Source organism: Thalassophryne amazonica, chromosome 21 (genome assembly GCF_902500255.1).
Source record: "Thalassophryne amazonica chromosome 21, fThaAma1.1, whole genome shotgun sequence".
NCBI lineage: Eukaryota > Metazoa > Chordata > Actinopteri > Batrachoidiformes > Batrachoididae > Thalassophryne > Thalassophryne amazonica.
Window position 1 is genome coordinate 34,879,088 of NC_047123.1, and position 15,138 is coordinate 34,894,225.

At 39.8% G+C, this 15,138-nt stretch overlaps 1 protein-coding gene across 1 annotated transcript in view; it reads right to left on the minus strand.

The window, feature by feature from the left end:
• The window catches only part of LOC117502739 (neurexin-3b-like), a 460,000-nt gene that overhangs the window by 299,960 nt on the left and 144,902 nt on the right, over positions 1-15,138 (minus strand). Inside the window, 2 exon segments of the mRNA XM_034161843.1 lie at positions 1,816-1,842; positions 4,813-5,016. Of these exon segments, the coding sequence (XP_034017734.1) occupies positions 1,816-1,842; positions 4,813-5,016 (231 nt within the window).

Consider the following 15,138-nt stretch of genomic DNA (forward strand, 5'->3'; position numbering starts at 1 on the left):
AAAAAAAAAAAAAGTAAAACTGGAAAGACTTTGTGATGTTGGAATGACAAAAACAAACAAAAAAAAGCAACTATTTCGGCAATAGGTGATTTCCAATGTTTTCTCCGATTAAAACATCCATCATTTACAATCTGGTTTGGATTTGACAAAAGAGAAAATAACACAATAAATCAGAATCAGAATGGATGGATTTGCTGTTACTAACGAAAGGACTCAACATCTCAGACTGACAGAACTTGTGATTAAGAAGAGGAATTTCAAAGTGTTACCTCATTTTTCAAGGTGCTACAACAAAAACAAAATCATACATAAACTCTTCAGACTCATATTTTGAACAATCTCACTCAGAACTGAATTGGTTTACTGATTTTAATATTTAACTACTTTTAATGACAATGCTGCAGTATTTGCCCATAAACAATGCAAAAGGTCAGATTTTGCAACATGAAATATTCTAATAAATAGCCACTAGAGGGAAGCATCGCTTCATGTTTGCATGAAATGGCTTGAGCTTTGCATTCACATCCAAACAGAATCAAGTGCATATCAAAATATGCACTTTATTTTATGTATTTTTATAATTATTATTAATTTAAGCCAGTTAACACAATCAACTTGTAACTTCAGTGCTGCAATTTTTCATGTGGTAAAATATGACTGAATGACAAGATTTAACAAAAAAAAAAGCAAAATAATTTAATTTTAATTTAATAACTCAGCTACAAAAGCATGATGTAAAACCCTAAATTCAATGGGGCTAAAATTAATCTCCCTTTGAATGTTTGCTCACTGGATCTTTACTACATTAGTGACAGTAATCAATATAATCAATATAAATAAGAGAGTAGATCTGCCACTTCAGCAGAGTCCTTTTCACGAGTAACAGCAGAACATTATATGTCAAATTAAGATCAAATTAATGATGAATCAGACAAAAAAAAAAAGCATGTGAGACAAGAATATAGGTAAAAAATAATAATAAAATGTCTGAACACTAAAAGTGCAAATGTTTGAAAGTAGCTACAGAAATAAAGAAAATATTCAAAATGAATAGCAAGAATTAATTTGGAAAAGTTCTCATTTAAAGGGGTGATACTGTATTTCATTCATTTTAAAAAGGAACTTTTTTTTGGACCACCAATAAATTCACACTGAAGTGATGTTTTCTTAAAAAGATGTTTCTGCCTGCTGAAGACATGTTTCTGTGCCTGTCACTTTAAATGGAAAGGAGCTACTGTTGGCCACACCTACTCTCAGAAAGGAGAAAGGGCATCTCTCTCTCTCTTTCTTTGACACTCTCTAAAAACACACACACTCCACATGCATGTTCATGTGGAGCGTCTACCACACTGTCACTGTGAAGCCGCGAGCTTTCAGACCGAGCGGGTTCGAAAGCCGCCCTGCACGCTCACATGCAGCACCTCGCTATATCCCTGTAGACATTAGTCTTATCCAAGGATAAATATGGAGTTGTTTTGTTGCATTTGACAGGCAGATGATGAAATAATGTATTTTTGAATGGCACAGCCTGTGTGGGCGTGTCTGTGGGCATGTCCCACAGAGAAAGCAGGACTCCAGCTGTGGACTTCATTCATTACAGAAACTGATGCATATTTAACTGCAAGAACCTTTTAGGAATTGTGCACAATATGACCCCTTTAAATCAGACTTGCATGTCTCAAATGTTTGGCCGTTACTTTCCCCGTCTTATCTGAGACCTCTTGTCGTCAGTGGGGTGCATTGGCACATTTGGGGCCCTACGTCTATCACACAGGCAATAATCAAACATTGAAGAAAGAAAAGCTGTTGACTTACTGGTGTTACAGTTTATCCTGACACAGTCTAGATGGGGAGGGGAGAATAAGTGACAGATGAAATCGCATCCTTCAAGGTTACAGCTGCAGACATCCAAGAACAAGAAACGCCACCTTCCGGGGACGGTCACATGACACCCTGGCAGCCATTTTAGCCTGGCTGGCTGTTGTTATGATTGGTATTCCAATTCCTTTCAGCGTAATGCTGCAGCCAATAGCATAAAATGTCCTGTTTTCTTTGTTTGAACCCGATTGATTGTGATTTATTCTGTGTTGCCATTATAGGTCTGATGCTACTCAAAAATGGCCACGTGAAATTCGATGGCCACATCGATTTTTCAACCAACACTTGCAGTCACAGCGTTGCATATCTTTTTTTTTTTTGGCTTTCCACATAAAGTGACATCAAACATCTGTGTATAATAAATGTCTGCAAGTGGCTGTTTGAGAAATTTGTCTTAAAAAGAGCCTTAAATCTATGAATGGCGGGTTGAGATGTGCAGATTAAAATCCATGTGACCAGGCTGGTCATGTGCCGTCAACCGCAGCAGAAAAGTGGGAGCAAACAGCCTCGAGCCGCGCAGCACCAGCACCTTACAGAGGCCAAAGATCCCCGTCAGAGGGCAGATTCTACTGGATTTGGATGGATTTGCTCAGAATATTGGGTGCATGTGATGTGTTCCACCTCCTTGCTGCTAATTTGGATGTTTTCTCTTAACTTTATCCTAATATTATTTGTTTACAAGAAGATAGAAGTTACAGAGTTGACACTGTTTTTACCATTTTTTGTTGTAACTGCAGGCAAACTCCAATCTGTACTAATTTTATATGTGGGTTCTGACAGAATGTGCAAGACGAGATGCTTCATAATTGGCTTTTGCTCCATCTGTTGCAGTATCGCCGCGGTAACTCATCATCTATACAATGCAGCAAAACAATATATTTTATGTAGATGATACCTAAATGGATTCATGTCTTTTGATTGGTGGATTGTATGTCACGTGACAATCATTATTTTGTCACATTGGATGAGTGACATAAAAACTGTGCATTTTATTACTATTTACCGTGCATTTATTTCCCATACATTTTGTCCTATTGAACGCCTCCATTAGCTTTTTGTAACAAGATTCATCAGGAGATGACATATCCCCCCATCGGCCGCACAAATCAGTGATGTCGGGATCACCTAAGTACACCCTTATGCTAGAAATTGGTCAAGTGGTTGATGGATGGACATGCTGATCGCTATATCGCCCCATATTTCATCCCAGGGGGATAAAAATGCTTCCACGATACAAGAAAACTAAATTAACTAAATTCGAAAGAACTATTTTTCAAATTTTTTAAATTATTAATTCAAATAAAATTATAAAACTAAAATCGGTAGCTGCAGTGTTTCATGGCTATAGAAGCTTGTTTTTGCTGAATTGACAAGAGCAGAGGTGTGTTTCCACCCATATCGCTAAGGTCCTCAATGGCTCCATCTAAGCTCAGTGGGACTCAACTACTGGTTGAACACAAGGCCCACTCTACCACCTGCTGCCAGCTTCCTATTCCTACAAGAAACATCTATTGATTTTTTTAGTTTTTTAGATTTTTTTTTTAGAGTGTCATATAAAACAAATAATGGTTCCAATTGCTGACACAATATTTCATTCAACTCTGCATCTCCACGTTGAATGAAAACCCAAGTTGAACAGAATGTTCCATCTTTCCACTCATGCAAATATTCTCAACACTGCGTTCATAAATATTCATTAATAATGTAAGAACATCACGATCCGGATTGTAGTCTACATTAACAAAGTTACAGGAAGCTAAGGCTATGGGAAGGAAGCTATAGCCACGGCAGCCTGATTGGGGTAGCATGTTTGTTTTGTCATAAATTAGTACTATAGTTCCTTGAAATGGGTACATTTGTATTAGGAAACACTAATAGGTCACTAGAATAGAATGTGTAGGGCTGTGTTACGCGAAATAGCTACCTAATATGATAGTCAGCATTTTTTATGTTATTTAATTCCATTATCTCAAAGTTAGTGTTATGACTGTTTGAAACATATTCATGTGTCAAACCTAAAAGTTAAACTTGATGCAAGATGTTTTTGGGTATTCGGTGAGCAAACAGAGTCACATGGATCACAGTGAACGACACTGAAATTAATCTGATTTTTCAATAAGTGTAGTGTGATAGCAGAATAAGCCTTAAAAAGGTAAAAAGCAAAAATGAATTTTTTTTTTTTTTTTGGTCTAACAGGACAGACTACAGTGATTTCCCTTGCAGTTCAACCTGTGCAGGCCTGGAAAACGACTCTTAAATGTGCCACTCGTGCAACCATCTGCAGGCGTGCTGAGCGCTGTGGCATCGGGCTGTTTACCAGACGGGCCGCAGGCTCGGGGCCTTTGAAGGGGTGAGTGCCATCTTTGAACAAGGCATGGGAGATGCCAGCTAGACCAAGGACTGCTCATGGACAGAGAGAAACATGAACCCGCTATCATGAGGATAGAGATCACAGAAACAAACCCACACAATAAGAATGTATTTCAGTGCAGTACTAAAACGTACTAATGAATCGATGGCAAACGGGTGCAACTATGAAGGTGTGTCAGAGGACTGTGACATCTATTCATATAAGTTGAACAGTCGATTAAGCTCTGAGAAGAACAGATTTCTTCGTAGAATGCCTAACAGAAACAAAATAATGAAAATGAATAAATGATCTGTGATCTGTTCAAAAGATGTGCTGCAGAGCATGGATGTCTTTGTTGTTGTGTTAGAAATCTTAAAAATCTACAGAGACATCGTAGAATCAATGCAGGAAAAACTTACAGTGCAAGCAAGTCAAAACCAAACATGCAACTGCATAGACAAACTACAGATGTGTTTTAGTCAGCGTTAGATCTGACATCATGTCTGGACAGAAAGAAAGAGAAAAATGAAAACCCAATGATGTCTCCCTCTATACTCAGCCAATGGGGACGGTTTATACGATACCTAGGTTGACCATTAGTTTGACCCGCCCACTGTCCAGCTCCAGCCTCAGCGTATCTGCTGATTCGTGGGATGTGGCAGCCATGAGCAAACCAAACGCCCTCTGGGACTTGAAGCGGAGTGAAACGTCCTCAGCTTCAGTGTGCATGACGTTTGGCAACACGACCTTCATGAACATGCTTCCATCAAAGGACAGGATTGATGACTCTGAGAGAAGGAGGAGAAGAGGCAAAGTTTAAATATCAAAACGACCTAATGCCTTGCTTTTCTTCACAACATCTTTTAGCATTGCTCCGCCCATCGACCAATTTTTTAAACACTTTGAATTTGCCTATGCATGTGCGGCGAAAACAAGTGGAATGGATGACTGGCAAGGCATTGTTTCCATGATTTTGTGGGATTTATGTTGCAGAAGACAATCAGAAGAAGACTTCTTCTCATACAATGTTTCCTCTATGTTGGACCCTATTGTCCCAAGGTCACCTACTTTCCCTAAATATCACTCTTGACTGTTCCCTTTTTGGGAAAAAGTTGCATCATCACACATTTCCCAATCACTCAGACCGTTCTACATTACTTGTACTCCCCCTTACACCTGATGTCAGGCTGCAATTGGGTACTGGAATATGTTTTGGCACCAAAAACGTAGACACCCGAAGATCACAAATTGTCAATGGGAGACCACCCTAAGACGCATTTAAAACTTTTACACAAATATCACATAGCAATCCAAGAGTGTGAAAAGAAGACAACTCGGTTTAAAGCTAGAGTGTGAGGGCAGGCATAGCCCATATTTTATCTGGACACGTACAAGTCTCACATGCCCAGTTACTGTTGCATTTACCATCTATCAAACAACATGGAGCAGAAGCTGCAGTGTGTACGGGCTGCTCACTGTGCAGAAAATTAAATGATCACGCTTCTTCCTCCACACCCTGGCAAATTCCTTCCATGGGTGCTGGATGGCAGAATATTTGTCCAATAACAATGAAGCCTTATTTGGAGAGGCGACGTGGTTATGCACATATATGCACACAGGGTATCCTTGTATTTAAAGGAATAAGGACGGAGAGGCGAGGTTTGATGGCTGCAGGGCTGGATGAGTCCATTCTGTTTTCTTCTCAGCTCAAAAGAGTGAGTGTGGCAAAGAAATAGGAAGGCTGTCAGCAGCCTGGAAAGCTCATGGGGACAGAGACAGATTAAAAAGGGTAGCCAACCATGAAATACCTGTTTTGACACCTTAGCTTTTAAAAGAAAAAAAAATAGCCCTGCGGCCTCAGAAATGCACCACCATTTGGCTGCATCTGAGGAACACTGAGACTTTAGGTCAGATGTTTTGAAGCATTTTATCAGAGAGGGTCTGTACCTGTAAGTAATGAAATGTGGCATTTCACAGAGTTCAGCTTGATGTTTTTTCAACTGGGAGGAGGAGCATAAAAAGTCTTGATTGGATTTGCTCAAATTTCTGCAGTCGACACTTTGTTCTGGTAACAAATGGTCAGTTTTCAGTTTGTGCTGATTTTAAAATTCTGCAAGCTTTCATTCTGGGCTTTCATTCTAATCACTGATAAATGTATGTCGTTATGCTGATGACACACCACTATATGTGCAAGCTACTAACTCACTTGCACCGCCCTTTTACTTACAACCTGTGCTGCCATGATTAGTGACCAGATGATTCTCAATTATCGTGACAACTGACATTCTGCCAGTGGGTGGAAACAAAATGGCATTTTATTTTTGTGTAGCAAATTTTGACCATTTGTTAAATCAAAAAGATGCAGAAATATGATTACAGTTTTTAAAGACCTGTAAGCATCCTCGGACTGATTTGAAATGTGGAAGTTTCAGTGTAACTTTATCAAATGCACTTCATTGGGGACTTCTGAGTTACAATATACAGTCAATTTCCACAGCTTATTTTTAATGTTTTATTCTTTGTAAATCATATTTATTGTGGTTCATTGTTATGACAGGTGATATACAGGCCATAAACCTCTACACTAGAAGTACTTTTGGAATTTGTTGGAATATAGCAATATTTCCACACCCATGTTACTACTACTACTACTATTATTATTATTATTATTATTATTATTATTATTGCAAAGTGGATTCCCATCCAAGTGATGCCAAACTAGGTAGGTGTTCCATGCATCAGTGGAAAATTATTAGGAATGTTCATAGATTATGTTAAGACATTGAACCTTTTTGCCAATTAGCATCTTTGTCTCATGACCAATTTATCACTTGGTTACAAAAAATAATAGAATATCTCCATTAAAAATGAAAACTCATTTCCTACCCCTAAATAAAAATGATATCAGTGGGATTCATACTTTGAAACCTGTGTCAGTTTGTTTAATGTCAAGATATAGACATTTTATGCCACAGTAGTGGCAACGTTTGACACAAAACACCATTCTGCACACAATGATATAAAAGGATATTTCAAATGGGCACAAGGGCTGTCAACCCATCTTATTTTTGCCAAAAGTGAACTTCAGTCGAGACCTTCTCGCACATTTGAGCAGCTTTTGGCACCATGTGGCAGGGAATGTGAACATTTCAGGACTTCTGGTATGTTTCCTACTTAAAACCCAAAATTCAGCCCAAAAAGGCATTTATAAATGTCAGAAATGCATGGTTTCTGGCACGCAGAGCTTCGACCTTCCAGTATTTATGTATGAAAAATTAAAATTTCGAGAGTTTTATGGTTCATGAGTTTTAAGATACGAAAGTTTGCCGGAATGACGGAATTTCTCCTGATGAGCACAACTTACAGGTGTGTATCATGTCAAATATTATATTCCATAAAGGACAAATACAAAGGCATTAAAGCATTGAGTGTTGTGGCGTTAGGCTCATGTAAATGTGGAAATTCTACAAACGAAGAAGTTGGCAACTGAGTGGGCACAGCAGCCTGCAGGATAATGAAACCTTGGCTCACTGTGCTCATTTTTAAAATTGCACTGACCCTCTTGTTCTTTGTGTTTCCTTCACTCCCATCCACACAGCTAGACTCACCCCACCACCACCCCACCCCACCACAAGCATTAACACCAGTCAGACACGGATCGTCTCATTGACAGAGACAGACAGAGACATGTATTGATTTATGAGCCAAGTCAGGTCTCAGACCTGTGCCTGAAGTATGTGTGTGTGTGTGTGTGTGTGTGGGGGGGGGGGGGGGGGGGGGGCTTGGTCTGAGTCAGTCTCCACCTCAGAATTCAGAAAACACAAAGACACATGGACGAGCAAAGAAAGTACTCAATACATCATTCTGTGCCATTCACTCTGGAGTCAAAACGCAACTGGACAAAAAGTCTTTCTGAAATTGGTTTGAGCTGTTTTAACAAACGAGAAATTGACATTTGAACTCTGTTGAAGCTTCTTCAAATGTAGTCGTGCTTCTTATGAAATAGCACGCAATATTCTGTCTGCAATGAAAAAGTATATTCTGCTGAATATATTTAAAAACCATAAATACGTGGAACCAAATCCTGAAGAGTTACTTGAACAAACTGATAAATTATTAATTGATTTTTTTCAGTTTTTGTCTTCTTGTTATTGCCTCTGTAAAACCCAGGAAGCCAAAGGTCAACAGAGGTGTCCTGTGAGTATGTGGGCATTTTAAGTCACCCTCCCCCAAGTTTAAAGTGGTCCAGAGTTGTAAACCTTGGATTAATTTGTCCCTCCATCAGCTCCACTTCTTTAAACAATCATCAACCTCCAAACCAACAATATGGTACGTGTAATTTCCCTCCACGAATTGCGGGTCATTTGAGCTTCTTTTTCCGACTCTGTGTTATAAAGTTGATCATATTAGTGGATTTTTCTGCCAAACGCATGTAATCAGCGTGCATACTGCAAAAGCTTTTGAAATATGACGGGAGAGGAAAGAGTGAAACTGGAAAAGTGACAAATCACAGCCCTTTGCGGTGTCTGCCATTTAGCAGGTGCATGGGTTCACAGCCATGCAGAGGGCTCTGATCTAAAGCGGTTTTGTTCGTCACACCCAGGGATATGTGTGAAACTTAACACCAGCATTTTGTTAATAATCACCAGCCTTGTTTAGGCACCGGGTCTGAGCACAGTTTGAAAAAACAAATGCCCAGTCTTTTAATCAAGGAAATACAGTACTCACTTTCCTTAAATCGGTGAGTGACAGTGCTGAACTTCATTTCATACCTCTGTTATTGGGCACGTCCAGACTGCTCTGTCCGGTACATGCGAGGGGTTTTTAATAAAAATGCATTGTGATCAGATGAGACGTTTTGTCTGACCTGAGCGAAAATCCATTATACAAAAATCTGTTATATACAGTGTTTATTACTTGGAAAACCATATAAAAGCATTGGGACCTATGCTTTTGTCTGGTGAGTGCAAATATCCAGTTTATATGATGACGGTTTAGGCGGGATTTACTGTGTATGTTAATCATCGTTGAAAATTAGATAAGGTTTTAACACAGTTCATACATCAACACAGCAGCTGCAAAAAACTCACACCAGACAGACTTGTTCTGAGTCAGTCTGCACCTCAGAATTCAGAAAACACAAAGAGACAAGGCTGAGCAAAGAAAGTACTCAATGCATCCAACTGTGCCATTCACTCTGAAGTCAAACACAAAGAGACAAAAAGTCCTTCTGAAATTGGTTTTACCTGTTTTAACAAAACGAGAAGTTAACATTTGAACTCTGTTGAAGATTCTTCAAATGTAGTCGTGCTTCTTATGAAATAACATGCAATATTCTGTCTGCAATGAAAAAGTATATTCTGCTGAATATATTTAAAAACCATAAATATGTGGAAACTATGCAAATGCTGAAGACGTACCTGAACAAACTGATAAATTATTCATTGAATTTTACTGTTTTTGTCTTCTTATTTCCTCTGTAACACCCGGGAAGCCAAAGATCAACAGAGGTGACTCTGAGTATGTGGGCATTTGTATGTCATCTTCCCCCCCAAGTTTAAAGTGGTCCAGAGTTGCAAACCTTTAGTTTGTGACCACTAACAGAAGTGTTCAGCCAGCATTATACACTTATGTTTCAGCTGCTTATTTTCATCCAGAAATGTAAAAAAAAAAAACCTTTGGCAAGAAGAAGAAAAAGAAGAAGAAAAGACATAATAAAAACAACAAAATGCTACATGTACTGTGTTGAATAATTACTTGAGATTTCAAATATATTTTTTTGTGTGTGTTGGAACAAATTGTAATCATGCACAAATTAAATGCTGCATGCATACAAGATAATTTTATGGCCCACACAAGATAACTCCTTCCCCTCAACATAAAACATCACCTTTCAGTAATTTGCAGGCTGAAAACTAGAGGAAATGCATATATTGCAAAGCATAGATCTAAAAACACTTTAAAGCTTCTAAATGAAAAAAAAAGAAAAGAAAAAAAAAGTAAAAATTAAATATCATTAAAACAAAAAAAGAAATGCAGTAAGTTCTACCAGAGGGCTCAGATTTTTTTAAGGAGTTACCCTGAATCATTTAATTAACACTGGCTTTAATCTAAAAAGAAGCAGGTCTTTCCATTTTGTCTCAGCTCTCAACCAACAGGAACCATGCACATTTCTTAAAACATCAACATTCTCACTCACCTCTCACTGCTAACAGATCATCAACAAGACATCCCCTCCTCCACCCTACCACCACGAGTTGGCTCCCATCCTCTGCCTGATGCCAGGCTCTGTTTCTTGTCATTTTCATCTGCAGGATTTGTGATCATCTCAAGTCTACTCTCAGCCATGATGGGGACCAGTGCCAAATGTAATTCACCACAGACCCTAACATTTAGTGCGGTATCTTGTTGCATTAAAATTATCAGCTTTAACTCACCTTCTGAGTCCTTCTGGTAGAAAGACTCTATATGGATAAACTTCAAAAGGGATTGTGGGTGCGTGTGTGTGGGGGGGGATTAATGATTTTGGGGTCTGTTACTGTCTTTAAGATACAACAAATGAACAAAATGTTCTATAATTTCATCTTTCTTTTTTTCAAATTTGGCCTTTTAATAGCAATTCAATGAAGGAAGAAGAAAAAAAAAAACCCGTACAGAAACTACAGTGCTCAAGACTTTTGTACAGTACTGTATATGTGTTAGCCATCATCAAAAACTAGAGGAGTTGGAGCACAGTTCATACATCAACACAGCAGCTGCAAAGAATTAACATCAGACAGACAAAGCAATTACCGCTATGCATCTGTAGCAATGCAAACATCAGGCTGTGCATATAAGAGCTGTGATTATAGACATTCATGCTCTGTGTTCAGCTAATAACGGCCCACGGCACGACGCCACAGGTGATTACACTTCACTCACACACAGTGTTCATGTGTCCTTTGTGTGCATGCTCAACAACTGTACTAACACAACGCGGCTCAGAGCTGCAGCGCCAGCATGTGCTGCTCTACAGATGTGATATCTGCAGCAGCAAGGATGTTTTTTTGGATGGTAATTAAGATGCTTCTTGTCAGTCTGTGAGTGTTTGTGTGTGCATTTTCCAGTGAGTTCGCACTTTACATAATTAGCGATTGAAGCAGAAGATGGAGGAGGAGGAAACCTATTAAGTGAGAAACTCACGGGGTAGTGCGCTCGTCAAATCTCTTCAGCGCACTCAAACGCTCACACTTTAGTCATGTTTCAGCTCTGAAATCTGCTTTCTTTCCTCTCACTCACTCATGAAACTGTGTGGGGTTATAATCTCTTTTTTCCCCCTTGAGTAAGTGACAAGTGTCTGTTACCATCGAGAAAGAAACGCGGACCTTGACTGTCACAATTGTGATTGTGAGTGTGATTGTGATTGTGTAGTTGTTGTATCGACTCTGCATCATTCCCACAGCGTTGGCTTCACCCACTGCTGGTAAAAGTCAAGAGCGTGTGTTCCTCAAGAGTGTTTCTGCGAGCTGACACCACTCTGAGATGGATTAGTCAGTGCCAAACGCCTGGATTTGACCTCGAGCACGTTGAACTTATGATTAATGAGAGTAAATGAAGATTTATGGGAGACAAACTCCTGCTTAGTGGGTGAAAAGGACAAGAGCAAAACCAAACGTGACCATGAGTATGAACCCGAAACCAATGACATGCATGCACATTATTAAAAAAAACAGACAGTTACAGTTCGAGTAATGCTCTCTTTCTCTCTGCTCTACTCACACCTCATTGACTCATTAACTCAGTCAGGTGTGTAGACAGTCAAGAGGCAGCAGTCATCAGAGTTTGCTAAGCAGTATCGACAGAAGACAGAAAGTCAAACAAGGCTGTTGATACCCATATAGACCTTTTCCATCACAGCAGAACCAGATCCGTTCTGGTACAAGAACCTTATTATGAACCTGTTAGTGTATTATGACCAAAAAAAAAAAAAAAATGCTGCAGAATCAGTAAATGTTGTTATCCTCAGGAACAAGAATGTAGCAGAAACCATGTCAGGTTTCATTAGAAGAACAAAAACAGAAATGGAGAAGTCAAAGACTCAAAGATATCTTACCAATGGATTAAAGTGACACATGGCACAGTTCAAGTGCCACTTTCCACCTAAAGCTGGTGCCATTTTCACATGCAGTACCTACATTCTTTAACAGCAAGTCTACAGACACTCATCTGTGCTCTCATGTGTTTGCTGGTCTTAAAATGAGGTGTGCAGATCCATTTCCTCACCAGAAAACCTCTCACTTTAATCCACCACCGTTTGAATTTGATTATGTCCAATGAATGCAAGTGATAAACTGACGAAATACAAACTCTTCCCACTCTCCGCCATACTATGCTCTCAGATTATGCTGTGCCTCCACCAAAGTGAAGTTGGACACGTTCTCAAATACACGTGCACTATGTGCTTCAGAGCATTAAAGCAAGACCCAAAGTGTGTTTAGTGAAACTACATTTCTGTCTACTCTCTGGACTTTGAATTTCAAAGAGAGTTCAAAGGCACAACAAGGAAAAATAAGTCACGTGTTATATTTGCTGCACAGCTGATATAATGTCTTAAAGGATGTCTTAAGGATTGCCGCCAGGCAGACCAGTGTGGGGCCATTTTATGGTCTTACTTAACATCAGTGCCAGAATGGCGAGCAGCAAATTAAAAGAGCTCTGTGTTACAAATGAAGACATATGAAGTCTTGTCCAGGTCCTGAGGCGCAGCAGGCCAATGCTCATCCACAGATATTGTAGCGTGAAGCAGAAGAGTCTACAACTCCCACTGGGCACAGGAGGCGAGACCATCACAGGTTCCTTCCACAGCCACAGCTGATAGATATTTACAGCTGGAGGGGGAGACTGAGATGATGCAGATGAAGATGTTGTCCAAGGAGACAGACAGATGGCATGAAAGAGAAATACTGCATAAATACAGTCATTTAGCATGTTACCTTTTTAACTGCAAAACTGGCAAACCCAGAATCCCAGCTCATCTTGCTCTCCGGCATTAAGGGAACTTTTGCAGATCTCATTTCCAGAAACAAGTCTGATGCGCTGAACAAATGGAAGCTGCACATCTGGTGCAGCATCCTGCAGCTCCCGGTTAACATACAAACCACTGACTGTGTTAATTCAACTTTATGGCTCTTCAGGGGGAGAAAAGCTGAAAATAAACCTCTCATGTCTTAAATTTGGTGACCAGAAGTAAAATGTGTAAAATGGCTTGCTGTCGTTCTTTTGAATATTCATGACTGCAAGAAACACAAGTCAACTCTCTTTACCGCACACACAAACACACTAAGTTCAGCCTTCACCAACAAATGGGACGTATGCAAACAGTGATATAGCACCAGGAGGGGGCAGCAAAGTTCAAGACATCTGAGCTGAGCAGGCTTTGTCCTCAGAATGTGACAGGGTGGAGATGTGAGGGATGAAGGACAAAAATAGAAGTTGGGAGCAGAAAAATGAAGAAGAGTCACAAAGGTGTGGAAAATGAAAAACACAGACAAAGTGGAATAAACATAAGTTAAAGAAAAAGAAAAACAGCAATGAGATTTGAGATTTGGCATAACAGAGATGGCAAAAATCAGTTGATTCAATTTTTGGAAAGAAAAAATAAAGCAAAGCTAATTTTAAGAACCAGTGTGACAGAAGCTACTTTACACCTAAACAGTCTCAAATCTCAAAGTAGGTTTCTTTTTCTTCCTTTTCTCTCTCTTTTTTTTTAAATAGTTATAATCAGTTGGCCTCCTCTGGAAACCTGCAGCCACAAGGCGTTTGGATGCTTGTCAATTTCTCAGATGGTCGAACACTGAATGCTTGATTTCCTCTGTGTGTTCTCTCTACGAGGGAGCGAATAAGAAAACCACACAGAAGGAAGAGCTTGCATGCAAGCGTGCATCACAGAGAAGAAAGAGAGAGAGAAAAAAGGGAATGAAATTAGCGATGAATGGTGTTAAGAGTCAGAGAAACGCTGAGGAAGATGGATGCGGTACATTCCTGTCCTTTCACTGTTCGGCATCGTGGGCCACAATGAGAGTCAGGGTTTACATAACCCAGTGCAGCTCCTAAGCACACATTTAATTACAAATGGGGATTAGGGAGCGATGGCATAATGTTCCAAGCGGCAAAAAAATGGAAATGAACAGATCGTTTTAAAGTGCAATCGGATCTGTTCATCTCCCGGGTAAACACTGTCGAACAAATCCGTCTACCTCTGCTGCTGTGGCGTTTTCAACAATTTACTCAACAGTTTCTGCATCAATTTCTCCGTCTGTCTGCAAGTATCAATGACCTGCACCCTCCCCGCGTGTTTTCCGTTCAGGTTTCACACACACCGCATGAATATCTGGAGTGTTATGAGCCAGATGAAAGGAAGACCCACTTCAAGTGCATCTTCAGGTTAAAAGAGTTGTTTGAATTCATGCTTGTAACAGTGTACAGTGAGCAGACCTTAGGGGCACCTCCCATGACTTCCTGACGGGTGACGCCCATCTGGGTTGGTCCTCAGCTGCTTTCATTATGTTGGTGAGAAGAATTACATCCATCCATTCCTTGATGTCAGTCTCCTGTCATTTCTCGATGGGCTTCACAAGTCCAGCAGATCTCACCACATCTCCACATGGAGAGGAGGCAGTCATGCAGGGGCACATCCAAGATTTTCTAAAGGTGGGGGTGGATTTGTGAATGCACTTCATGAGGGGAGCCTGGGGGCATGCCTCCCCACCCAGAAAATTTTGAATGTTTAGCTGCCATTTGATGCATATTTACCACAAAGTGTAATCACAGAGAAAATAAATTTTATAATCAGTTTTTTTTTTATTAATGTGAACTTGTACTGTACAAGCTTGAATGTGATGTTATGATGTTATGATGACACGAAACAGAAC